Source organism: Juglans microcarpa x Juglans regia, chromosome 7D (genome assembly GCF_004785595.1).
Source record: "Juglans microcarpa x Juglans regia isolate MS1-56 chromosome 7D, Jm3101_v1.0, whole genome shotgun sequence".
Lineage (NCBI taxonomy): Eukaryota > Viridiplantae > Streptophyta > Magnoliopsida > Fagales > Juglandaceae > Juglans > Juglans microcarpa x Juglans regia.
Window position 1 is genome coordinate 11,221,630 of NC_054606.1, and position 27,872 is coordinate 11,249,501.

The 27,872-nt window shown below is 36.9% G+C and overlaps 2 protein-coding genes, 1 long non-coding RNA gene and 1 pseudogene across 5 annotated transcripts in view; 3 read left to right on the plus strand and 1 right to left on the minus strand.

Moving 5' to 3' along the window:
* LOC121239277 (E3 SUMO-protein ligase SIZ1-like) overlaps nt 1-27,761 on the plus strand; it is a 59,838-nt gene extending 32,077 nt beyond the window's left edge. Inside the window, exon 18 of the mRNA XM_041136488.1 lies at nt 27,505-27,761. The gene's annotated coding sequence lies outside the window, so the exon portion shown is untranslated. The remainder of the gene's footprint in view (nt 1-27,504) is intronic.
* LOC121239280 lies at nt 1,563-14,013 on the minus strand. Its single transcript, XR_005935272.1, has 3 exons — nt 13,797-14,013; nt 9,497-9,500; nt 1,563-1,572 (listed from the first exon to the last, which is right to left on the minus strand). It is a non-coding gene; the product is annotated as an uncharacterized LOC121239280 (long non-coding RNA).
* On the plus strand, nt 6,167-27,761 carry LOC121239278 (E3 SUMO-protein ligase SIZ1-like). 3 transcript variants are annotated; one of them, XR_005935270.1, is made up of 18 exons: nt 6,174-6,349; nt 6,475-6,627; nt 8,330-8,410; nt 8,847-8,889; nt 9,745-9,814; nt 10,071-10,233; nt 10,377-10,507; nt 11,784-11,852; nt 12,684-12,771; nt 12,897-12,972; nt 13,099-13,172; nt 13,392-13,499; nt 18,200-18,358; nt 24,911-25,015; nt 25,147-25,227; nt 25,314-26,544; nt 26,984-27,419; nt 27,505-27,761. XR_005935270.1 is itself a non-coding variant. In XM_041136489.1 (17 exons), exons 2-17 carry the CDS (start codon nt 6,604-6,606, stop codon nt 27,121-27,123), a joined length of 2,643 nt encoding a protein of 880 aa, XP_040992423.1. In that variant the 5' UTR covers nt 6,167-6,326; nt 6,475-6,603; the 3' UTR covers nt 27,124-27,241. The 3 variants fall into 3 exon arrangements, 2 of the variants coding, with proteins under 2 accessions (XP_040992423.1, XP_040992424.1); XM_041136489.1 differs by lacking the exon at nt 27,505-27,761 and having other exon boundaries at nt 6,167-6,326; nt 26,984-27,241; XM_041136490.1 differs by lacking the exon at nt 27,505-27,761 and having other exon boundaries at nt 6,174-6,388; nt 26,984-27,241.
* On the plus strand, nt 11,273-11,393 carry LOC121240124 (annotated as a pseudogene).
* Nucleotides 27,762-27,872: the final 111 nt, after the last annotated feature.

Genomic DNA, 27,872 nt, shown 5'->3' on the forward strand with positions numbered 1-27,872 from the left:
ATCCTAGTGGACTCGGGAAGCTCTCACAGCTTCTTAGATCCGACAATTGCAAGGAGAGCAAAATTGGATATCAACCAATCCACAAAGTTAGCTGTAAGGGTGGCCAATGGAGCCATTATTCAAAGTGAAGGCCATTGTGATTCGGTGCCCCTAAAAATGCAAGGTACTCAGTTCTGCCCATCTCTTTACATTTTGGAATTGGGAGATTGTGACATTGTGTTGAGGGTAAATTGGTTGGTGACTCTTGGTCCTATTGTATGGGATTTTTCAAAATTATCTATGCAATTCAACAATGGTAGTCATAAGGTGGAGCTTAGAGGATTGGAACCCACACCAATCTCTCTTGAGGGAAGTAGTAAGGCAATATTGGCCTCGATGACTAAGGGAAGAGGGTTTTTGCTACAAATCCAAATTGAGTCAAAGGTGGACAGTGTAATTGTGCAGAATACTGAAGTGAGTGAGCTGTTGAAACAGTTTCAGGGGGTATTTGAGGAGCCTAAAGGCCTTCCTCCGGTGAGGGATCACGACCATAAAATTGTTTTGAATGAGGGTACCCCACCTATCTCAAATAGACCCTATCGATACCCATATTACCAGAAAACCGAAATAGAGAATATAGTGGCAGAGTTGCTGAAAACAGGGGTTATTGGACCCAGCTCCAGCCCTTTTTCCTCACCTGTATTGCTTGTACGTAAAGCTGATGGGAGTTGGCGCATGTGTGTCGACTACCGTGCACTAAATCAACATACAATCGAAGATAAATTTTCCATTCCGGTGATAGATGAGCTATTGGATGAGTTGTGTGGGGCGATGATGTTTTCAAAATTGGATCTCAGGTCGGGTTATCATCAAATTCGGGTGGTACCCGAGGACATTGAGAAAACTGCTTTTAAAACTCACGAAGGGCACTACAAGATCTTGGTAATGCCCTTCGGGCTTAGCAATGCCCCGTCCAATTTTCAAGGGCTTATGAACCAAGTATTCAAGCAGTTCTTAAGGAGGTTCGTACTGGTGTTTTTTGACGACATTTTGGTGTATAGTAAGAGCTGGAAGGAACACTTACAACACTTAAAACAAGTGCTGGAAGTGCTACAAAACAACCAACTTTACGCGAAGATGTCTTAAGTGTAAATTTGGAGTAGAGGAGGTGGATTACTTGGGTCACATTATATCTTTTGAAGGGGTCCGGGCAGATCCAAATAAAATTAAATCTATGTTGGATTGGCCATCGCCAAAGAATACTAAGGCCTTGAGGGGGTTCTTGGGCCTAACGAGATACTATAGGAAGTTCATTAAGGGGTATGGGTTGCTTGCAGCCCCATGACCAATTTGCTTAAGAATAATAATTTTGGGTGGAATTCAGATGCGGAACATGCCTTTAATAGGTTGAAAGAGATGGTGACTCAACCTCCGGTGTTAAAACTCCCTGATTTTACTCGATCTTTTATCATTGAGTGCGATGCTAGTGGTACAGGAATAGGCGCTGTCCTAATGCAGTCGGGACAACCTATTGCCTTTCTAAGCAAGGTGTTGAAGGGTAGGGCTCTCCTCCTATCCACCTATGAGAGAGAACTGTTGGCTTTAGTAACGGTTGTCCAAAAATGGAGGCCCTACTTAATGGGGCAGTCATTTATAGTCAAAACAGATCAGCAAGCGCTGAAATTTTTACTGGAACAAAGAGTGGGCACTGAAGCACAACAAAAATGACTTACGAAGTTGATGGAGTATGAATTTAAAATTGAGTACAAAAAAGGCCAAGAGAATAGAGTGGCTGATGCTCTTTCTCGGAAGGACGTGGGAAATTATGTTGTAGAAGCAGTATTTACTCAGATTACACTTCCAAAACTAGATTGGGTAGAGGAACTGAAACTAAGTTACCAATTATCCCAAGAGTTCAAAGAGATTTTTACAAAGGCAGGGGCACAACAATAGATTCCTAAGGGAATTTCCATTATACAAGGACTTCTTTTAAAAAAAGGAAGATTGATATTGGTACCGGGTACACCTTTCATCAAGATGGTGCTCCATTACATTCACATTGACCCAATGGCAGGTCACACCGGGTACCTTAAGACTTATCAGCGGGCTAAGAGGGATTTCTACTAGATCGGTATGAAAAAGGACATAAAAAGATGGGTGAAGAAGTGCGAGGTGTGCCAAACAGTTAAACATGAGACTATTCTTCCTGCAGGGTTGCTCCAGCCACTACCCATTCCAGAGCAGGCTTGGACAGACATCTCTATGGACTTCATAAAGGGCCTGCCCATTTCAAAAGGGGTCTCAGTGATTCTGGTGGTAGTTGATAGACTCACTAAGTATGGTCATTTTATGCCCCTTTCACACCCCTATACAGCCCAAGATGTGGCCCAGGTTTTTATGGATACAGTTTTCAAACTATATGGACTTCCTAAAATAATTGTGTCTGACCGTGACTCTGTTTTCCTAAGCTCGTTTTGGAAAAGTTTGTTTGAATTGCAGGGGACTACATTAAACTTCAGCTCTGCCTATCACCCACAAAGTGATGGCCAAACAGAAGCTTTAAACAAAAACCTGGAGGGTTGCCTAAGGTGTTATGTGGGACAGAAACCAAAGAGTTGGGCGCAGTGGCTGTCTCTAGCCGAATGGTGCTACAATTCGAGCTACCATAGTTCGACAAAGCTGTCACCTTTTGAAGCTTTATATGGGTACCCACCCCCGAGACTCATTTCTTACATACCCGGGACATCAAACAATGATGCAGTAGACAAAGACTTACGCAACAAATAACAAATGTTGGAGCTTTTAAGGCAAAATCTCAAATCATCTCAAAACAGAATGAAGACATTTGCAGACAAGAAAAGAACCGAGAGGGAGTTCCAGGTAGGTGATTGGGTTTACCTACGCCTTCAACCTTACCGACAGAAGACGGTGGCCGTGCGTCACAACTTGAAATTATCCCCAAGGTTTTACGGACCTTTCCAAGTGTCCCAGAGGATAGGATCCGTGGCATACCGACTAGAGTTGCCACCAACGAGCAAGATACACCCTGTGTTTCACGTGTCTTGCTTAAAGAAGAAGATCGGTGAGCAAGTTCAAATCTTGCCTTCTCTTCCACCAACAAACGAAAAGAGGGAGATTTTACCTGAGCCGGAGAAGATATTAGAGCGCCTTATGAAACAACAAGGCGATCGCGCCGTGACAGAGGTACTGGTGAAATGGACAAGAGCGGTCGTGGAGGATAGCACTTGGGAAAAAATATGGGACCTCAGAGCCTTGTACCCACACCTTGTGGGCAAGGTCTTGTAAGTGTGGGGGATTGTTAGGGTACTGATGGGGAGTGCCATGGAAGAAGAAGAAAAAAGGTGAGATCTTGATTTGGGAAGAAGAGATCGGGAGGCTAGGGCAAATGAAGAAGTAGAAAAGAATTGGGCATTTCATATGTTGCTGAAACGGTGCGCAGGAGGAAGGAGCATGCGGTGTCGTTCTCATGTTTTCAGCTCATTTACAGCTTTTATCGAGAATAAAGTAGAACGGTGTAGTTTGAAATAATATTCTAAAACGTTGTGTTTTATTAGCTGGGTTTGTAAGGACTTTTATGTCTTTTTATTAGTTTGTTTTCAGTTAGAGTCATGTGGATAAGATGGGAAAAGGGATCTGCAATTCGGCGTGTGAAATATGACCAATTCGGTATTCTTTTTTGGGAGGTTTTGGGTTCATCGAAAATCTAAGTTATCAACAATGGAAGTACGGTAGCTTCCATTTGCATCATCTTCTTGTGTTACGTATTATTTCCATACTCTGCCATTATTTTACAGTTTTACTGCAGTAAGTTCATAACAAGCTGCTAACTTGTTTGCTCCTTGTTGGAGCGTACATTTGTTGCAGCCTTTTTCTTGTAGACATTAACAATAGGTTGACCCGATATCGGGTCAGGCTGCATTGCGTTTTTTCCACAATCATGCGGGTTGGGTCGGGCCCAGATACTAAACGATTTGATCGGGTTGCAATCCTAAGTGTGCGTAGGAAATACCTTTATATCGTAGACATAACATTATGGAAAGTGTGTTATTATTTTATATATATACATCTTAATTAATTTTCTTTGTAAATATCTTTCAATTAAACACCATTTTCACAAACCCCAGATATAAGACAGGTTTTTCTAAAGTAAATATGCTCTCATTTTTTTAATAAATTTTTTTAAAAAAATTATAGCCTTGACCCTTAGGTCACCTCGGTATTCTCCCCCCATTTGTTGGACTCTATAGTGCCGTGGCCTGTTTTTGTATTTATTCTTATTAAATATTGACTGGGTAGTGGACTTTTCTGTAACCTTTTAGATCACGCCAGCAATTTCATAATCTTTGGAGGTACCCAACAAAAGATTATTCCCCGTATTACACCTTCTACCGTTGTTGAATCTTTTGATTTCGGTTCCATTTTGAGATTGAAGACCTACACGAGTAAAGTAGACCCTTGCAGTAAAGTTAATTCCTAATTCGAATAGATTTGACAAATAGGATGAGATATAAAATTTTTATCTAATCTTATTATTATTATTTTTTTAAAATTTTTATACAAAATATAATAAATAATTTAACTTTTTTAAATTTTTAATTTAATTTTTTTAAATCTTAAAATAATAATAATATTAAAAAATAATATTTTAAACTTTCATCTAATATAAAAAATGTCCATCTAATCCTCGTGAAGACTAGAAAATAAGAAAAAAAATTAGAATTTTATAGAAGATATTTAATAAATTGACGTGATTTAATATAATACATTAGATATACTCTATAATAAAAAGAATTTTACAATCTGATAAATTTTATTAAATTACCTTAATTTATAAATTTTATTATATAAAATTTTTGTACAGACCAAGCATTTTTCTTTTTATTATATTATTAATAGTTTGTTAATACATCGATGGAGTTCTACATAAAAGAGAAATTAGAAAATCATTTTAGAAAAACTGAAAAAATAAAAAGCCTGGCAACTTGACCTTACGGGACTCGCTTGTTGTCATAGGCTGTGCTTGGGTTGAACCAAATTCTTTTTGCTTTAAAGGTTTTATGCATGACAGTTTGTTATTGAAGTTGTCTAAGAAATGCTACAATCATAATAATATATATATATATATATATATAAAATTAAGTTTAAGTATTGATATAATTTCATAAAATATATTAAATTTATTTTATAATAAAAGTAATTTTAATTTTATAATTTAACATACTTATAATTTAACATACTACATCAAATTAAGATAATTTGTGAATTTATTTTTATAAAATCTTTTTACTAATAATAATATATAAATTTATTTTTATAAACTCTCTCTGTTAATAATATCACAAATCGAGTTATAATTTTATAATTTAACATACTTATAATTTAACATACTACATCAAATTACGATAATTTATGAATTTATTTTTATAAAATCTTTTTACTAATAATAATATATAAATTTATTTTTATAAACTCTCTCTGTTAATAATATCACAAATCGAGTTATTATATATATTATATTTATATCCTGTTTTTAATTCCTCTTTAATTGATATATTATTATTTAATAAAAACAAGAATTATATGCACTACCACGTCAGCTTAAAGTAAAATAATTGCATAAGACGCAGAGTATTGATAGTGGTTTATGTATTTTCATATGTAAAATTATCTTTTTTAAAAAATGATTTTGTATATGAAAAAAAATTTTCATTTTGATTTATGCATCTTTAAATCAAATAATAATAAAATTTATTTTTTATATATATTTTACAATTAACATCCACTTTGTATTATCAACTTAATATAAATTTTATATATCAAAATCATCTTAATATAAATTCTACAAAATTAATTTTAATGGTAAGAGAGAGAAGAAATAGTAAAACAATATTTGAAGAATGAATAGTACTTCTTTAAATTTGAAGAAGTATTATTTATAGTTATGAAAAAGTTTAGAAATGTATAAGTTAATGTGGATGAATTTAAAGATATACTTTAAATTTAAAGATGAAGATGGAGAAGTCACTATTCATTAAGACAATAAAGATGAAAATAGTCTTAAGACAATCATTTTACACGTGAGCGCACCGAAACCCAACCCGGACTTGTCCGCGTGAAAAAATCGGATTGGAAATGGTGGATAGGTCCGAACGTCGTAGTTGGGGATTTCCTGGTTGGGGAAGTGGTGGGTCTCGGTCAAAAAGGAAACGCTAATCACAAACAACAGGACGGGACGAGTGGGAAAGGGCACAAAAAAAGAAAAAGTCGGCGCGGCCCTTTTTTCCGAACCCTATTCTACACCATCAGCCTTCAATTCCATCACGCACGTAAAGATTCCCATCGTTTCCCGGTACATCTAGTTTCGATTTCGGGTTTTTTGGCGGAATTCGTGGCTTTCGTTTCTTTTTTTTCACCTTCGGTAATTCTGTGATTTAGTTTTGAAATCTGATTAGCTTTGGGTATTTTTTTTACCAGATCGATTGTTTTTTTCCCGGGAGACTTTCGCTGGTTTAATTGGTTTGCTGCTGTAGTGCTGTTAATCCGTGGTTCCGGCTTCAGGCTTTGTACTGGCTTGGGCTTAATTTTTTTTTTGGCGTAAAAGAAATGGATTTGGTAGCTAGTTGCAAGGTATTTAGCCACTTTGAGCTAATTTTTGTTCTAATATTTCCCTTTATATAGTTTTTGGACTTCTACAATTTACCGGTTGATTATATTTTATTAAAAAATACCAGTCGATTATGTTTGTGTTGATTTTATTACTGTTATTTTCGAGGTATGCTATGGAATCATGCAATTGTGTAGAATAGTTAATTTTCTGTTGGAGTTTATACTGCCACACCCCATCCTATTTCCATTCCACTGTTGGCACTGAACATGAACCCTTGAATCATATTTTTTTAACAAAAATAATTCAAAGGTTGATGGACAATGCTATATCAGCATAATGAGAATTTAGTCAGTAACATTTTTCTTGCTATTGAGAATCTTGAGAATTTAGTACGTAACATTTTTCTTGCTATTGAGAATGTTGAGAACAAGTTAATGCAATGGTGTAGTGGTGACTCTCCTAGTGAAAGTAGCTTAGATAGAGCAGTTTTGGCACATACTGATCGTGGCACAAGCACATGTTTGATTTGGTTGCTAGTCTGCAAATACTAACTTTAATATTGGATTTTGTTGTAAACTCAAATGGCTTTACTTGCTGATTGATCAAAGGTATTGTTTGTCAGTTCCTATAGAGCGCATGATGCTAGTTATGAGAGGAAATGAAAGGAAAAGGAAATATTGCAGGAATGTGAATAAGTAAATTATCACCCACAAAGTATTTATATAAACGTAGTTTGTTATGCTTTTTAATATAAGGCAAATGATTACATCACCCGTGTTAGTTTTTTATTGCCCCCTCTTTTTTATTTTGTTTAGCAGCAAATAAGGTGTCTCATAGAGCTTTTAATATGCATTCAAGATGTCCCAAACTTCATCAAAATAAAAAAGAAAAGAAAAAGATGTCCAGAAAAATTTGTCTTCTAACTGTCCTCAAAATTTCAACATGCAATATATGCAGCCTCTTTGCTGCTTCGATAATTCTAATTTGAAGAAATCCCATTTGGAAATATGATAAATTTTGTCAACTTATTTACTTCATGTTTATATTTCTTGGACCAAATGCCATGTCATCGTCCTGTGAATAACTTCCGGAGTCTGAATTGCAACCTTTGAGTGTCCATTAGAAAAGGAACTTAGTAACTACATTTTTTTGTTTGAAGCAATGCATGCTTGGGCACCATATCTTGGAGCCTATAGTATGTGATTGAATAAGTACTCCTCTATCTAATGTGTTTTGGGGACTCTTTCTCGTTCCCCTTGGTCGAACTCTGATTTTGTATCATTTAGACGTCTTCTCGATATTATAATTTACTATACTGGTCTTGCAGAAGATGATGCGTTGTTTGTAGATTTGGAGTTTCTGGGTTACTCTCTCTCTCCCTGTCATTGTCTTGGTGTGCTTGCAAATATGCAACTTTTCACTGTGAACAAGTTGTGGTATTGATTTCTTTCAAAATTGAAGCATATACTGTTAGTGTGGGAAAGAAGAATGGCTGGAATCTATGTGGTTGGGGTCTTTTCGGATTTCGCTATTGTTAGCAAGTATACTTGACCTTAAACCTGGAAAGGAAATAGATGTTCTATTTTTGGGTTTCTGTTCAAATGCTGTGTGCTTTTGGTGTCGCTATTACTTGCAAACTTTGGATAGGGTATTTTTAGATTGTTGGTCAGTGTTCTTCTCATTGGAGTGATTTTTATATCAACTTCTTGTTTCCTCTTGTAGGATAAATTGGCATATTTTCGAATAAAAGAGCTCAAGGATGTTCTCACTCAGTTGGGTATTTCAAAGCAGGGGAAGAAGCAGGTGAGATGCCAGAATTACTTCTTTTGGTTCTACTTATAAACCCATTTCATTAGTTAATGATGTAATTACATCAACTAATGAAATGGGTTTTTAAGTTTTGCACCTACATTGTGTATTTTTTTAATACGTAGAATAAAAAAAGCTCACTTAGTTTGGAATCTTTCCATTTATCTTTCTTTCGCTTACTGCCTTTGCACCACCAGTAGGAGCTTGCTTAATTTGTAACAGTCTAGAAGGATAGTTATTTGTGGATATAAATTGGCTGGGTTTTCTGCTGAGATGATATTAAATTGGAAAAAGGTTTAGCCCTAGTCTCACTGTTTCATTGCCGATTGATTTACGAGGCCACGCATTGGAATAATTTCTTATTAAGTTGTCTCTTTTAGTCTTCTGATTCGATTTAATAATTTGACTTGTCCCTGATTTATGTTTGTAGAACCTTGTTGACCGGATATTAGCTGTTCTCTCTGAGGAGCAAGGTATAAGCCTTCTTCCATAGTATTCTTCCGTAGCTAAACTGGATATATTGTTTCCACCAAACTCACATGTTCATTATGTATTTTCTTTTTTTAACTTTCCTATGATCCACTACGTTGTCCATTTATATGTTGTGGGAAAATGTCACAAATTTGTACTGATTATATTGAATAACACTCATAAAAGCTTAGTGGAAATTTCTGCGATGCTTGATTAGCCTTTTGATTCAATCTTCTGCATTGCGAAGATTTGTTGCTTTCTTTGACCTTGTGACACGTCTTCCTTATGCTTTCCTCCTGTGGTGGCTGGTAGTATTTGAGTAGGTTCTTATTTGTCCTGTTACTTTTATTTAGAATCTTGTAGTAGGTTCTTATTTGTCCTGTTACTTTTATTTAGAATCTTGTGACCAATTTACAAACCTGTAGCAATTATGATCCTGATGTTGTAGAATCTCAAGATGTTGGAGACAAGCCTCTTTCTTTGAACAAACTTAATTGTCCCTCTCCATTGATGGCATAGAATCAAGTTTTGCTTTTTGGACCCTTTTTCAATTCATTTGCCAGATCTGTATATCTCTTATGATGAGATCTTTGTGCTCATGCAACCAACTTTGCTCCTCATGCTACTTTACTTCGGGTGTTTTAAATTGTTGTGGTGTGCCTTATTTCTTCTATTGGTGGCGGGGAAGTTGAATGCACGTGTCTTATCTGTAATGTGTTGGTCATCTTTGAATCATGTTGATTCTCACTATGCGCTTATATTCTTCCAATTTTTTGCCTAGTTTCGTGATTCCTAAATTTGAATTTGCTTTTGATCAGTTTGAGAAGAAATTAAGTCAAATGTTATTTTTTTTACAGTTTTAAAAATGGGGCCAAAGAATGGTGTTGGAAAGGAACAGGTGGCAAAACTAGTAGATGACATATTTAGGTTCGTCTTCTCTATTCGATACTTTTCTTCATTGTTTTTATTGGCAAGTTAATGATGGCGTGCTTTTATTTCTACTTATACGTTGTTTTAGTTCTGTAAAATGTTATGATGCATCATTCTCACAGCTATCCCATGTATTGGTTTCTAATCTTGCCGTAGTTTATGCTTCATAATGATTTCTGTGTACTCGGTGGTACTTAACTCTTACTTTTTTCCACCTCCCACTCTTTGAATTACATGTCTCTTTTTTCCCCAGAAAAATGCAGGTCTCTGGGGCTACCGATTTAGCATCAAAGGGACAAGGTATCTCAGATAGTAGTAATGTGATAGTTAAAGGGGAAATTGATGACCAGTTTCAATCGGATACAAAATTTCGCTGCCTTTGTGGGAATTCATTGGAGTCAGAGTCAATGATCAAGGTATATTTGATATTTTGGATTGCATTTAGGTTGTTCAATTTCATTCAGAATGATATAAATTATAAATATGTGAGTAACAATTCCTCCTAACTTCTTCAATTGATTGGTAATGTCTTTTATTTTGACCCTTTTGTAATTGGCAGTGCGAGGATCCGAGATGCCATGTGTGGCAACACATTGGTTGTGTTATAATTATGGAGAAACCTACGGAAGTGAATCCCCAAGTTCCTGACTTGTTTTATTGTGAACTTTGTCGACTGAGTCGTGCTGACCCGTATGTATATCATGTTCGTTTTTGTTTATTGTACTGTATATGGGGGAGGTGGGCCCTCAATGACTTTTTTCCTTGGCATGTGACTATTTTGGTGTTTACCATACCTGATGGCAACATCATTTTTTCTTTTGTTGTTTGGATTTTGTTTTTGTCATGAGGGGAGGGGGGTAATTCATGTATTAAATATGTACATGCATGAGTTTATTATATCATGTAATTTTTTTTATATTTTATGTGACGTGTGGTGCTCATATACTTGCTTTCAGTTGGTCTTTATTATTTATAATAGCCATATCTCAAACATTTTTAAGTTCTGACCAGTGTGCAATTAAAGGCTTATCATGTTTGCTCCAGCCATCAGCATTCTCTCATTTGGTTGTAGAACCTTTCACATGCATGTTAGAAAAGTATCATACAAGTTGTGAATTATTTTTAAATTAGAAAGTTGGTTGGGGATTGAGCATTAATAGCTTTCTTGTGTGGGTGTAAAAACTGGATGAGACATGGTACAATAGGGATCCTCTGATGCAGTCACTCTATTTCTCAATTAAAAACTCAGGTTAATTAGGAAGAAGTCCTAAAACTTTGGACCAGACATTATGGTTAATACATGTGCTAGGCTGTCCAGATTCGAGATTGCTTAAAATAGAATTGTGCAAGTGATGATGTGCAAAAGTGCCTATTGGTCGGTGGAAGTGGAAGCAGGAAACTCGGTACTTACGATTTACTTATATATTCAAAGTTTTGTGTTATGTAAATTATGGCGGGTGCGTTCATACTAGCACTAATGTACCGAATCCCATCAGAACTCTGCAGTTAAGCGTGCTTGGGTGAGAGTAGTACTTGGATGGGTGACCTCATGGGAGGACCCCTCGTGTTGCTCCCCTCCTTTACCTATCAAGAAAAATTCTGGCATTGTTAATGTAGATATGACCCATGGACGAATAAGAGGCTGTGACATTTGAGATGATGAGTTGAGCTGGTGGGTGTTTAATTTGGATGGTATTGGTTTTGGGTATGGCTTGATGTAGAAGTAGAGCTGTTTGGGTTTAAGCCATCTTACTAGTTTTTAGGATTCTCTGCTGTACTCACTTTCAACTGAAACTTGATGTGCTAAAAGTCAATAGTATTTGCATGCTACCTCCTTGTGCATTAAGTTGTCCTGTGTAACCTAGTTCTTCCTCCCCCTGCCCCTTGTTATGGTGTGCAACTTGGTTTTATGAACTTCTGCTCCTTTTGTGTTTATAATTTTTCTAACGTGTTAATTTGTATACAGCTTTTGGGTTACAGTGGCAAACCCTTTATATCCTCTGAAGTTGACTACTTCAATTATTCCAACTGATGGGTGAGTGGGTCAGGCAATTTTTAATCTTTCCTCCGATGCTGGGTCTTTATCGATAATTTGGAAGTGGAGAAAGTTGGAAGTAGGAACTCAGTTTAATTGTTGACAGAAAAAGAAAAGGATTGTAGTGCTCAAAAAAAAAAAAAAAAAAAAAAAAAAAAAGAGGAAAAAGAGAAAGAAGGAAAGAAAGAAAATGATTGTAATTATCCAGGCGTATTGTTCTCCTTGACTACAACATTAGATTTGGTTCAGAAATAGTCTTTCTGCTAATTTTTGTTTTTTGTTTTTTTGCATTTTTGCTGTGACACAATATGCCTATTTGTAATTACCTATTAATCATGAGTCATTCAAGTGCTTCCAAATAAAATGTTAGCTGTTTAAGCCAGGGATGTAACAGGATTGATTTTGATTCTGTTCACTGAGCTAAATGAAAGATGCCATTAAATCTGGCTTCATTTTCTTCCCAAATTTAATCTGGTCATGTTGTGAACATAGCATCACATCGTCCTGAGAGTTTTAAGGCAATCTTCACTTGTTATCATCACTTCCCTGTTATCACTTTATATTTAGCTGACAGAGATGGTAAATGAATGGTGTTTGCGGGACAAAAGACTATGAGCACTAAGGAAAATATTTGTAGGAGTAGTCAGAAAAGTTGGTTTTTGTTAATGACGCGGAAATGTATCCAACCTATTATCAAATTGTTTCTTGATCCATGCATATTCATGACACTAAAGAGCACACTTCCCACCTGCATATTGATGTGCCAATCTAAATATAAATGCATTTTGATATTTAACCTTTTTGTCTTGATCCTTTTTGTGATTTGTCTAGTACAAACCCTGTGCAAAGTCTGGAGAAAACGTTTCAACTCACGAGGGCTGACAAGGACTTATTGGCAAAACAAGAATACGATGTTCAGGTTGGTTTGATTGTTTAGCTAATGATGGATTTTACACCATAGTTAGTGTATAAAATAACATGTAATGAACTCATGACCTATTCACTTATAGTTGTGTTGATTTGTGCATAATGATACTTCACTAGGCTTGGTGTATGCTTCTGAATGACAAGGTTCCATTTAGGATGCAGTGGCCGCAATATGCAGATCTTCAAGTTAATGGTATGGGGATCAAGTAAAAAACTTTGCATTTTTTGCATTAATGTATGGTGAATGATTGTGCCTTTAGGTTCTGTTTAAATAAAAATTTTTGTTCATGTCTTGTATATTCCTATAACCCACCTATAGGTATGCCTGTACGTGCAATCAATAGACCTGGCTCACAGCTGCTTGGAGCTAATGGTCGTGATGATGGTCCAATTGTGAGTATCTACCTGTCCTAGATAGAAACTTTTTCTTGTAGTTTTCAACATCTTTGTTATGGTTCACTGAATGTGCTTATTCCTCTATGAGAATGCTGTGCATGATTGAGACTTGGTTCATTAGTACATCACATGTTCCAATTAGAAGATTAATATAGAATTATTGTGGTTTTTCCTTTGATTTTTTATTTAATTTATTATTTTACGTTTTTTTGTCAGATCACGTCGTACACGAAAGACGGAATTAATAAGATTTTCTTATCAGGATGTGATACTCGCATATTCTGTGTAGGTGTTCGAATTGTAAAGAGGCGTACTGTTCATCAGGTAACATTGCTTGTTCCTTCAGTATCTTCTGGTATTGGATCAGGAAATTGCTATGCAGTACTTTAGAATGCTATTTTTATGGGATTTTGGAGATGGAGTTTGGAATGATGTACTTTGGAACTGCATGGTCATTTATCTTGAAATGAAAGTAAAACATGATGCCCGTTCATGTGGTTAGAAATTGCATATATGATGCATTGATCATTAATCTTTCATATAAAATCTGATTTATTGGTGTGTCTGGTGATTTAATTTTTTATAATTTTTCCTTGATAGTATGAGTGAAATTCTGTTTACCTTTTCTAATGCCCTAATGGAATGGCCAAACCACATGACCTATATTCCAAAAGGACTAGTCAATGATACAATTAGAGCCCCATTGGATCATTATAAAGAGGAAGAACTTCTCATTCCCAAGCAATGTGAGATCTTATACACCACTTACCTTATCCTCTTATCATATGGGGTATCACAATCTCCCGTTCTTAAATTCCCTATGTCCTCGTTGGGCCCATCCATCATAGGTGGCACGGCTTAAGTCACATTTATGGTTGGGATAGACTCTGATATCATTTCTAACACCCCAATGGAAGGTCTGAACTACATGACCTCTACTCCAAAAGGGCTAGTCAATGATACAATTGGAGTCCCATTGGAACATTATAAAGAGAGGCCCATGGATCCTCCTACTGCAGTTTGGTTAGAGAGGCCTTTTGAGGAAGATGAAGTTCTTGATGTAGTTAGGGGCATATCCAAGGATAAGGCTCCGGGTCCCGATGACTTTTCTATGGCATTTTTTCAAGCTTGCTGGGATAGCGTAAATGATGATATTATGAAAGTTTTTGATGAATTTCATTCCTTCAGAAAATTTGAAAAAAGTTTTTAATACAACTTTCATAACTCTTATTTCTAAAAAGGCGAGTGCTGTTGATATGAGGGATTTTCACCCTATTAGCTTGGTTAATGGGGTTTACAAGATCATCTCTATGGTGCTAGCTAACTGCCTTTGCGTGGTTTTGGACAAGATTATAACAAAGCCTCAAAATGCATTCGTGAAGGGAAGACAAATCCTTGACTTGGTATTAATTGCTCATGAGTGTTTGGAAAGTAGGAAAAGGATGGGACAATCTGGAATTTTAATCAAATTGGACATGGAAAAGGCTTTGATCATGTCAATTGGGATTTTGTTCTCTACTTGCTTGGGAGATTTGGATTTGAGGAGAAATGGTGCTCGTGGATAAGACATTGCATTTCGACGGCAAAGTTCTCTTTTTTGGTGAATGGCTCTCTGGCTGGTTTTTTCAATAGCTCCCGTGGATTAAGGCAATGAGACCCATTATCTCCTATTATCTCCTTTCCTTTTTATCTTAATCATGGATGCCTTGAGTCGTATGATTGAAATGGCAGTTGTAAGAGGTTTTATGTCGGGCTTCAAGGTGGGAGACGTCTCTAGGGGATGCATCACAGTTTCTCACCTTCTCTTCGCGGATGATACTCTAGTTTTCAGTGATGCTAACAAGGATCATCTTCATGCTTTAAGAGCTTTATTGTTATGCTTTGAAGCTGTCTCTGGACTTAGAATCAATTTACTTAGAATCAATTTAAACAAGTCTGAAATTGTTCCAGTGGGTTCGGTCAGCAATATTTATGATTTTGCTAATATTCTGGATTGTAAAGTATCTTCTCTTCCCATGAAATATCTTGGGTTACCTTTGGGGCTCTTCATAAATCTGTGGCTGTTTGGGATGGGGTGATTGAGAAGATTGAAAGAGACTAGCTGGTTGGAAAAAGCTATATTTGTCCAAAGGGGGAAGAGTTACATTAATTAAAAGCACCTTGTCTAGTTTACCCACTTATTACCTCTCTCTTTTCCCTATTCCAGCGGGGGTGGTTAAAAAAATTGAGAGGATTTTTAGAAATTTCTTATGGGATGGCATTGGGGAGGAACGAAAATTTCATTTGGTGAGTTGGAATAAGGTTTGTACTCAGGTGTCTTGTGGAGGTTTAGGTGTGCGGAATCTAAAGCTTTTTAATAAAGCTCTTCTGGGGAAGTGGCTTTGGAGATACAACAATGAGAGAAATGCATTGTGGAGGCAGATTGTACGTGCTAAATATGGAAGGATGTGGGGGAATTGGTGTTCTATTGATATAAAAGGGGTATTTGGGGTGGGTTTATGGAGTCCATTCGGTTAGGATGAGGCGATTTTGTTAAAAATATTAATTTCAAAGTGGGGAGCGGGACTAATATTCTCTTTTGGCACGATGTTTGGTGTGGTGATTTACCTCTTAAATTAGCATTTCCTAGTCTATTCAGGATTGCTAAAAACAAAGGGGCAGCTGTGGCTGATTCATATTTATTCTCTAATAACATGCTGAATTGGAATGTGGAATTTACTATAGATTTACAGGATGGGATCCGAAGATTGATCTGATGAGGGTGGACAGGATGCAGTGGGTTCATGATAATAAGTCCAGATTCTCGGTGAATTCCTATTACAAGGTGTTAAATAGACATGATAATAATACATACCCCTGGAAATGCATTTGGAAAGCTAGAGTCCCCAGTAAAGTTGCATTCTTCTGCTGGTTGGTGTCGTTGGAGAAAGTTTTAACAACTGATAATTTGAGGAAAAGGGGTTTATATGTGATGGATTGGTGGTGCTTGTGCAAAAAAGATGGTGAATCAGTTAATCACCTGTTTCTTCATTGCAAAATGGTGACTGCTTTATGGAATGAGTTATTTGCAAGGGTAGGCTTTGCTTGGTTGATGCCTTTTCAAGTGGTGGATTTCTTGGCTAGGCGCTGCGGGATGTGGAGGCAATAAAGCTGAATGGAGGATGATTCCTTTGTGTTTGTTCTGGTGCCTATGGCTGGAGAGAAATGGGAGGTGCTTCGAAGATTGTGAACGCACAATGGGGGAATTTAGGGATTTTTAAATTTTTGGGTGAACAATCTAGTGAAGGACATGAATATCTTGTTATGCTTTATTTTAATTATATTTTTCTATAGTTTGTATTTAGGTGTATTCTCATGTATACTCCCTGTGTACTTGAGCTATGCCTATTTACTTGGAATAAAATCTCTTATTACCTATAAAAAATAAAAATAAATAAAAATAAATAAAAATAAAGAGCAAAAACTTCTCCTTCCCAAGCAATGTGGGATCCTATACACCATCTACCTTATTCTCTTATCATATGGGGTATCACACCTTTATATATGGATAGTGAGTTTGAGATTAGATGAGTTGAGATGGAAGTTGAAAATTGAATAAAATATTGTTAGAATATTATTTTTTAATATTATTATTATTTTGAGATTTGAAAAAGTTGAATAGTTTATTATATTTTGTGTGGGAATTTGTGAAAGTTGTAATGATGAGATGAGATGGGTTGAGAGCTCCTCTCAATCCAAACCGAGCCTTAATCTGAAATTTCTATTTTTGCAAGCATCTAATTATACCCCAATTGCTGTAAATTAAAGCAAGAAAATCTATAACACCCTAAGGGAAGGCCCAAGCCACATCTGAGCGATTTTCCAAAATGATTAGTTAATGGTACAATTGAAGCCCTATTTGAATCCTTATAAAGAGCAAGAACTTCAATGTGGGATACACCTCATTTACTCACTCCTCGGTGTGGTGAATCACAATTTTCCCCTTAAATATCCAACATCGTCATTGGGTCATTCCATCATAGGTGGCATAACTCAAGTCCCACACTCCTGGTTGGGGTTGGTTATGATACTCTATTTGTAACACCCTAAGGTAAGGCCCAAGCAATGTGGGATCCTATCCTATACTCACTACTCAGTATGGGGTATATCATAAAATCACTTACAGAAAAAGCAAGAAAATTTTTGTTGCTATTGCTGTTTGCAGAACAATTACTGATTCTGATCTGAACGAGATGAGGCACATTCAGCTTTTATAGCCTTTTGATATATTCTGATTTGTTTCTATGGTATGCTGGTGCTTGGGTCTAGTGCTGTATATTTTTATCGTACTATCTTTAACTTATGCTACTGAGTGTTTGTTTTTCCTGATCCATTCTTCTATATCACATCTGGACACTTTTCCAGTAATGATAGGCTTATAAAACTCTTGTAAATATGGTGCTATCCTACCTCTCTGGGTGTCTCTTTCAATGTATACTCAACCATATATCTGGTTTTTTCTTTTTCCCTTTTTTTTTTTCCGAAGGAATGTATTAATAGTTATGGTTTTTCATCATTCCCTTCTCTGGTTCTGTTAGGTATAGCCGAAAAACTTCAAGATTGCGAAACCATATGAGCTTCATACAGTAATTTCCTAGATGGGCTTGAGGGTACATTTTTTTAAGGCTCTCAGTCCTTGACTTTGAATACAAGAAGTTTTCTTTTGTTCTGGGATCATGTTATCTGTTCTGAACTTATAAAAAAAAAATGTTATCTGTTCTGATACTTCCAGAACTATAATGCTCCAGGACAAGCACTATGTGCACTGATGAGGCATCCTCGGTTGTTCTTTCTGTGTTTTCTTATGACATGTTTTGTTGAATCATTGTCTTGCTTGAATAATTTCTCTGTAAGTTTCATATTCTTTTTCTTGAGGTTTTGAGTCATTGGTAAAACTTTTTTAACTGATATTTATGTTGCTTGGAATTTACCTACCATTTTCTTAGTAATATCTGAGTTTATGTTATTTTGCCTCGGTCGTCTAGATTCTCAGCATGATTCCCAAAGAGTCTGATGGTGAGCGTTTTGAAGATTCTCTTTCTCGTGTTTGTCGCCTCGGCGGTGGAACAGCTACAGATAATGCTGACAGTGACAGTGATGTGGAAGTTGTTGCGGATTATTTTGGTGTCAATCTACGCTGTCCAGTAAGTTGCTCTTCAGAATTGTTGATGAAGTGGAAATGTTTTCTTTGATTTTGTTAGAGTATGGCAGTACTCACAGGGAACATAATACATTTAGGTGGTGCAGTACACTGTTTAATATTTTTTTTACAAGTATATTATTAGTGTATGTGCTGCAAACCGAGTCTCTATCTCACAGTTGGAATATAAAGAAGTAGGTTGTTTAATGCATGTTAAAGATTCTCTTCTCAATGCATCTGTATTATTTTGACTTAAGATACCAAGAAATTATCTTAATGCTATCGGTTGACTGATAAATGAAAGTGCCTAATCGAGCATTGCACCAGTGCATTATCTTGATTGTATTTTAAAAAAATCTTTTAGATGAGTGAAGCTTTCATTCTTATTAATACACAATATGTATTTGCTTTTATTAATTTCTCCTTTCATTCAATAAAGGAGCTATTGATTTGAAATTTCATTTCTTTCCATTGTATATAGTCTAAAAAAATGGTCTAAGATTATAGTAATTTGTCTAAAGAATATGTACCTATAAAATAATGTAAAAAAAATTGGTAATTTGTCAATGTTCAACAAGCTTCTAAATTAATTTAACTGTTAAGGGAGGAATTTAGTTTCTTTTGGTTCTCAAATTACACTTTCCCATTCTCTTTTCTGAAAAGTCTGACTTTTAATTTATATATGAATATAATTTTTTTCTTACCACTTTAGGGCTGGTTTGGATTCAGAGATGAAATGAGATGGTTTTAGATGAGAGATGAAAGTTGAAAAAAATATTGTTAGAATATTATTTTTTAATAGTATTATTGTTTTAGGATTTGAAAAAGTTGAATTAGGATTTGAAAAAATTGAATTGTTTATTATATTTTGCATGAAAATTTGAGAAAGTTGTAATGATGAGATGAGATGGTATGAGATGAGGTGAAACACATTCCGAATCCAAACGGGGCTTAATCATGCAAAATACTTTGAGATGTTTCTGTTAAGGTTTTTTGAAAGAAGCAGCTCAACTGGTTGGAGAAATTAATGGATCGTCATTTATATCCTATTTCTAATTATCATATGGGTATGTTCAATAAATGGAATGGGTATTAATATTCTTTTAGGATTAGGAATAAGTATATTTATTCTTTGGTTTGGTGACAACACTATGTCTTCACTAGATTGAGATTAAAATTCTTAAAATTCCCAGGAACATTTTTTTCCCAAAAAAAAAAAAAAAAAAAAAACAAAAAAAAAAAAATTCTGCTTTTTTAAAGAGTGCAAAAACATTTTGGACATGGTGGCTGACCACCCACACAAAGCCACGGGGGTGGTCGGACCAGTTTCGAGGGTGGTCTGACCACCCCATGACTTTGTGCTTTGGGTGGCCGGCAACCAAAAAGTACTACAGTTTTTTTTTTGTTTTTTGGAAAAGATGTAAAGCTTTTCTTAATTCTTTAGTCCTGAGTATTTGAGCTATGTCTTTTGCCTTTTTTTAATAATAGAATCTTCTATACTTGTCAACAAAATTCAACACCTTGGTACTCTGTTTCTATTCTTATTTCAATAAAATTTACTTTTACCTATAAAAAAAAAATAAAAAATTCAACACCTTTTGTTTTCCTCATTTATAGGAATAGCTATTCCTAGCCATCAAAATGGGATAGCTACTCCAATTCCTTGAATAAAAGCAAAAGGAAATTATGGGATATTCATTCCATGCCAGGGTTTGCTTAATGTACCATTTACCTTGTGAAGTATATGGACTGATGTCATTTACTCACTTTGTTTCTTTCTGTATCATCTCTATGAAAAAAGGTATTTTAGGATTTTTTGTGGAAGTTTTCCTTCAGCTTATAACAAAATGATTTGTTGTGTAAAGGCTTGAGATGAATAAAGAGGATGTTGAAGTTCCTTCTTCTCTTTATAATTCTAATTATAAAAATGTGCTGCATGCTGTGCGCTGGGAGTGGTACAAGAGTTGACGAAGTGTGCCATTTAAATTCGAAGAGGCAAATGATCAAGAAAATTCTAGGGTTACTGGGTATGCCTGAGTGCCAATTTCCCTGGCACACTATGAATAAGAAGTATTTTTCTTCTGTTTCCTTTTTAGGATTGTGGGGCAAGAAGGGGGTCCCAAGGATAGCAATAGTTTTCCTTAAATTTATGAAGTAGCCCGAGTGCTATTTTCAGAGATAGAAAGGGATTGGGGGGGGGGGGGTCTTCTCGGCTGCTAGTTGTTGCAAATGACCCTTCTGAGGGGATGGAAGCTTTGTTTGCCTTGTGGACGATCTTGTTGTGCTGATCAAGACCTAGTGGACATTCAGAGATGAGATAAAACTTTTTTTTTTTTTTTTGGGGGGGGGGTTGTTTCCGATACCACTAAAATACCTGCTGCCAGACCAGGTTAATGTCTCTGATGGGGTGTGCATAAAGTAAAGGAGATCCAGCACTGTGTTGGAATCGAGTGTGAGGGTTTTGAGGAACAATTTATGGCTTTACTAACAACCATTGAAGTTGGACATGGCCAGTCGAAGAAGTCAAATTCTAAAAAACAAAGGGAGCTAAAGAGGCTAACATGGTCTCTAAACTATGAGGGCAGTTAAAGTTCAAGTAGAGAAAGAGCTAAAGGGCAGGGGTCAGCTCCAGCTTTATGAAGCCCAAGATTGTTTCTTGGAATGTCCGAGGGCTCAATGTGGCAAATAAACGCCTTCGGGTGAAAAACATGTTTTGTGAGTGGAAGGCAGACATAAGTGTGTTTACAGGAAACTAAGCTGAAATTTATTCCCAGGAGAGTTGTCAGGAGTTTATGGAGCTGACTTACATGGATTGGGTTTATCTTGCTTCTGATGGGGCTTCAGGAAGTGTTTAGGTGATGTGGGATAGAAGTGTGGTGGAGAAAATGGAGGAATTTATTGGGGAGTATACTGTGGCATGTTCCTTTGGGAATGTTGATGATAATTATTTATGGGCTTTTGCTGGTATTTACGAGCTGAATGTGGACAACAGTAGAAGAATGTTATGGGAAGAACTTGCTGAATTCATAGCTGGTGGAATCTACCATGGTGCATAGTTGGTGATTTTAATATTACAAGATTTCCTAGTGAGCGTTCCAGTGATAGTAGATTACGACCAGCGATGACATAGTGTATTTTCGACTTGGGTTTGATGGATATTCCTCTCATTGGTGGTGCTTATACGTGGTCCAATAATCATACGTGGTCTAGATTGGACAGATTTTTAGTATCATCAGTGGGAAACTCATTATCCTGAGCTTTGTCAAAAGAGTTGCCTTGTTTATGTTTGGATCATTTCCCATTATTACTAGGTTGTGGAGGTATTCAAGGTGGGTGTCGGTATTTTAAGTTTGAAAATATGTGGCTGAAAACTGAAGGCTTTGTGGAAAGGGTTAGGCAATGGTGGGATTCTTATCAGATTAATGGCACTCCTAGCTTCATTTTTGCAGGTAAACTGAAAGCTCTAAAAAATGATTTAAAGCTATGGAATATTTAATCTTTTGGTGATGTAGGAGATCGTAAAAAGGCTATGCTAGAGAAGCTTCAGGAGGTAGAGAGGACACAGGAGGGGCAAACTCTTTTATGGAGGAAGCATCTCGGAAGGTTGAGTTAAAAGGTAGAATTAGAAAGGGTGGTGTTATTGGAGATCTCTTGGCTTCAAAAATCAAGAGCTTTATGGTTGAAAGGAGACCACAGTATAGTTCTTCCACAGAGTGGCCAACTCCAATAGGAGAACTAATACTATTGAGATGCTGAAAATAGACGAAGTGGAATGTATGGAGTCTCTTGTGATTAGGGAGCATGTTGTAGGATTTTTTTGAACAGGTGGGATGGCGGCCAAAACTCGATGGACTAGCCTTTGAGTCCATTGATCCACATTAGGTTTTGTGGCTGGAGAGGCCTTTTGAGGAATTAGAGGTCCACACCGTGATAAGGAGAATGGTTAAAGATAAAGCATCGGGCCCTGCGGCTTTTCCATGGGATTTTTTCAAACTTGTTGGGATGTGGTGAGGGTGGATTTGATGAAAGTGTTCAAAGAATTCTTTTTAGTCGGGAAATTTAAGAAAAGCCTCAATGCCACATTTATAGCACTCATTCCTAAGAAGATTGGGGCTTCAGAGGTGAATGATTTCCGACCCATCAACCTTATGAATGGGATATATAAGATTATTTCTAAGGTGCTTGTCAATCATCCAGGAGAGATTTTGGGGAGGATCATTTTAAAACCCCAAAATACTTTTGTTAAATATAGGCAAATGTTGGATTCAGTTCTCATTGCTAATGAATGCCTAGGCAGTAGGCTAAAATTTGGCCAGCTGAGAATCCTATGCAAGGTAAATATGGAGAAAGCGTATGATCATATTAACCGGGAGTTCTTACTATATGTACTTGGGAGGTGCGATTTTAGAGAGAAATGGTGCTCGTTGATTAGATGGTGTATTTCAATGGTGAGGTTTTCAATATTGGTAAATGGCAGCCCAAATGGTTTCTGTAATAGCTCTCGGGGCCTAAGACAAGGAGATCCTTTATCCCCACTCCTTTTTGTTCCTGTCATGGAGGCACTTAGCAAAATGATTCTTGCCTTGGTGAATAGTGGCTTAATTGAGGGATTCTTGGTGGGTGTTTGTAATAGGGGCACTACTAACCTATCTCATTTATTGTTTGCGGATGATACTTATTTTTTGTGAGGCAGAACAAAACCAAGTTCGAACATTGAGGACATTATTACTTTGTTTTGAAGCGGCATCTGGCTTGAAAGTGAACTTTGATAAATTAGAATTGGTGCCAGTGGGAAATGTTTGTAACATCAGGCAGTTGGCTAGTATCCTTGGATGTAAGGCTTCCTCTCTTCCCCATGAACTACCTTGGCCTTCCTATGGAGGCAGTTGCAAGATCTATATATCGATTTGGGATACAATGGTGGAGAAGATTGAACGCAGATTGACAGGTTGGAGGAGATTATCTCTCTCGAAAGGCGGTAGGATCACCCTTATAAAAAATACTCTTTCTAATTTACCAACGTATTTATTATCTGTATTCCCAATTCCAGCAAGTGTGGCGAACCGTATTGAGAAGCTGTATTGTAACTCGCTTTGGAGTGTAATAGGAGAAGAATTCACGTATCATCTAGTCAAGTGGGATAAGGTATGTTCTTCAGTCTCTTCGGGTGGGTTGGACATTAGAATATGAGAATTTTCAATCGAGTTTTGCTTGGGAAGTGGTTGTGGAGATATATTACGGAACTGGAAGCCCTATGGAAGTCAGTGATTGATTACAAATATGGAGGCATTTTTTTTTTTTTTTTGGGGGGGGGGGGGTGCACTTGGGAGGTTCACGGGGTTTATGGAGTGGGAGTTTGGAAACACATTCGAAGAGGGTGGGGGATCTTTAATTGGCATACAAGAATGGTGTTGGGCAATGGATCTAGAATAAAATTCTGGACTGACCTATGGTGTGGAGACCAAGCCTTAAAGGATTCATTTCCATCAGTCTTTAGGATTGCAGGTGAGAAAGATGATTTAGTGGCTAATTGCATGGAGTTATCTGGGGATCTAATCCAGTGGAACGTGAATTTTACTAGAGCTGCTCAAGATTGGGAAGTTGGCAGCATTGTGGAGTTCTTTGGTCTTCTATACACCATGATGCCGAGAACCCAAGGAGCAGACAAGATTGGTGGATTTCCACCGGTAAAGGTACATTCTCGGTCCGCTCTTTCTATTAGTCTCTTACACAACCATAGAATACTGAATTCCCATGGAGAAAGATATGGAGAAACAAGACGCCTCCCAAAGCGGCATTTTTTGTATGGACAACAACATTTGGTAAGATCTTGACGACGGCTAATCTACGGAGACGTAAGGTGATCAAGTAGATTGGTGTTGCATATGTAGGAAAAATGGTGAAACTGTGGATAAAATTTACTGTTGCATTGTGATGTGGCCGGAACGTTATGGAATGAAGTGTTTAATAGAATGGACTTAGCTTGGGTTATGCCTGCCACAGTGACAGAGCTCATGACCAGCTGGATAAATCTCAACGGTGTGGAAAATGGTCCCGATTTATATCATGTGGTGCCTATGGAAGGAGAGAAATGACTGGACATTTGAAGACAAGGAGCGCTCACTAGAAGAACTTAGATTATTTTTTTTAGCACTCTTTTTCTTTGGGCCACAACTGTAGATTTTTGTGGCCTCGATTTTTATGATTTTCTTGTTTCTATTGCTTCTCTCTAAATAGGTGTGACCTTTTGTGTACTATCTTGTGTATTTGGGCTATGCCTATTCATATCAATATAATTGTTTACTTATAAAAAAAATTAAACTATATGAAAAATGATTACAAATAAGTAAATAATCATGTAGAATTGCTTTATTGCACGCACCATTTTGAAAAATATATATTAGGTATGTTGGTCATAAATATACATTTGTTTTTTTCTTTTCTTAGTTTTGAAGCAGTTTTGAAGCAGTTTTATATGACTTCAATGCTTGATTCCAAGGTTTTAGTAATTGGCATTTGGAATTTATGACTATTAACTTTTTCATGTAATTTATAGATGAGTGGTTCAAGAATGAAGGTTGCTGGAAGATTCAAACCTTGTGCTCACATGGGCTGTTTTGATCTTGAGGTCTTTGTGGAGCTAAATCAACGTTCTAGAAAGGCAAGCCTCAAATACATGATGGGATATTTGTTTTTTTTTTTTTTTTTTTTGTTGTTGTTGTTGTTGTTGTTGTTTTGGGTCCTTTTTATAGTTATTTGTGTGTCTAAATGAACATTGGATTGTGGATGCAGTGGCAATGCCCCATCTGTCTCAAGAACTATGCGTTGGAGAATATCATTATTGATCCTTACTTCAATCGTATTACATCTATGGTATTACCTTTTTTTTGCATTCTGAAATTATTTGTCACAAAAACGTTGATGAGATGAATTAACACTATGTACTTCTCGTGGTACAGATGAAGTACTGTGGAGAAGACGTAACAGAGATTGAGGTGAAGCCTGATGGCTCTTGGCGGGTAAAGACTAAAAATGAAAATGAACGGAGAGATATGGGTGATCTTGTGCAGTGGCATTTTCCTGATGGTACTATTTGTGTCCCTGATACACCAGTTAGACCGAGAGTGGAAGTGTTGAAGGAGATCAAACATGAAGGTATTTCAGAAGGCCATACTGGTTTGAAACTAGGAATAAGGAAGAATCGTAATGGCTTATGGGAGGTCAGCAAACCAGAAGATATGAACACCTCTTCTGAGAATGTATTACAAGAAAGGTTTGCAAACTATGAGCAGAAAGTTATTCCAATGAGCAGCAGTGCCACCGGAAGTGGTAGGGATGGTGAAGATCAAAGTGTAAATCAGGATGGAGGTGGGAATTTTGACTTTGCTACCCACAATGGGATCGAGATGGATTCAATGTCTTTGAATGTTGATTCAGCATGTGGATTTGCTGGACGTAATTCCTCTGCACCAATAGGGAGTGCAGATGTTATTGTTCTGAGTGACTCAGAAGGAGAGGATGACGTAATAATATCTTCCGGAACTGTCTACAAGAACGATGTTAGTGGGGTAACCTTTTCTGTTCCCCTTTCTGTTCCCCCTTCTGGGATTGCTGAAACATTTCCAGAAGATCCTACTCTTGGTGTGGGTGGAAGTTCATGCTTGGGTCTTTTTAATACTAATGATGATGAATTTGGGATGCCTCTCTGGTCACTACCTCCCGGAACTCAAGCAGGCCCAGGTTTTCAGTTATTTAGTTCTGATGTAGATGTGCCAGATGGCCTAGTCGGTTTGCAGCATGGCTCTATGAATTGTTCTTCCTCAATGAACGGCTATACATTGGCTCCAGATACTGCCATGGGATCTGCTACCCTACTACCAGATCCATCTATTGGTCGCTCTGATGATACTGACATAATTGATGGTTTAGTTGATAATCCCTTGGGTTTTGCTGGGGACGATCCGTCGCTTCAAATATTTCTTCCCACAAGACCTTCAGATGCATCAGTACAGACTGATATGAGAGATCGGGTTGATGTGTCAAATGGTGTTCATACTGAGGATTGGATATCACTTAGTCTTGGGGGTCATGCCAGTGGCAGTAATGGCAAGTCTGCATCTCCAAATGGTTTGAATCCGAGAGAGCAAATATCATCCAAGGAGGGTGCCTTGGATTCTTTGGCAGACACTGGTATGTTCCCATTTGACTTTAATGTAGCTTCAGACTTAATTAAGAGATACATCCTGATAGGCTGTTTGGGGAAATGCTTCAGCTGTGATCTTTTATGCAAGTGCGCGTTCTCTTTTTTTTTTTTTTTTTTTTTTTTTGTGACATAACTGGTGTCACTGGTGGAATTTGGTTAGAGAGATTATTCTGGTAGCTTTGGAAATTTTCCTCTAGACATATTTCTCAGGATTTGATACCACATCTTGACATCAGAATGCAACGTTAGTGTTTACTTATTTATGTATTTATTTTGTGTTTTTATTGTGTGATGTTTTAGCCTGGAATTTTAGAAACTCTTCTGTCTTTGATTTTGGAAGCAGACGATATTGCCTTTTGTCTTGTGCATTTTTCCCTGTTTATTCTTTCTGATAGTTAGGCTGATGTTCTGTCCTCCCTACCGCAGCTTCTTTGCTTCTTGGTATGAATGACGGTAGAACCGACAAGTCAAGCAGACAACGATCAGATAGCCCTTTCTCATTTCCTCGTCAAAAACGTTCTGTAAGGCCGCGATTGTACCTCTCTATTGAATCAGACTCCGAATAGAGAAACTGGACCTATTTTGTCGGCATTTGAACTTTGTCTGGATAGAAAACATAACTTCCAGTGATCCTGTGATCTGTCGCGTAGGTCTTAGGACGAAGTTCAGGATTAGTAGTCAGAATGTGAAGTTCAGGATTAGTAGTCAGAATGTTGACAAACATTTTGGTGTGCATTGATTGGAAGTTTCGAATGTGGTCTAATGATCCATGGCAGAAGAAATCAAGAAAATTGTTATTGCCTAGTGTGAAAACTGTGCTAGCACCTGCAGAATTTGTTTTCTCCTTTTGTTATAACAATTGGTAAGTTACCGGTCTTGTACGTCATTTCCTTATGTTTCTGTTTAGGCTTAATAAGCCGTGCTTCTAATGACAATTGGTTTGACAGGTTCAGTTCATGCTTTTCTGTTCAATCCCCCATTGAAGATCTGCAGGTGCAGTGCTGGTAATTTGTACAGCAGATGGTAATTTTATTCTGGATAGATGGAATTAAACCCATTGGTTTAAAACCTTTGGGTTTTGAAGGGGAGTCCCCCTTAGAAATACATATATCTGCCGATTTGTCTCTGTTTTATAATGAGACCAAATAGCCTGTAAATGTTCATTCGAATCGAGCTATTTATAGAGAAATTCATAGTTTATTCAGATAGACCTTTACTTGAGTGTCGCATATCTGAGAGGCAGACCACCCTGGTGGTTCATCAGGGCCCCCTCCATATCAATAATTTAAGATGATTGATTGTAAGTATCACCCTA

Bases quoted from the DNA above. Each gene is read 5' to 3' on its own strand.
- LOC121239278 (XM_041136489.1), top strand. From the start codon at position 6,604: ATGGATTTGGTAGCTAGTTGCAAG. The intron at 9,815-10,070 runs GTTCGTCTTCTC...TTTTTTCCCCAG, and splicing joins CTAGTAGATGACATATTTAG to AAAAATGCAGGTCTCTGGGG. The intron at 13,173-13,391 runs GTGAGTATCTAC...TTTTTTTGTCAG, and splicing joins GTCGTGATGATGGTCCAATT to ATCACGTCGTACACGAAAGA.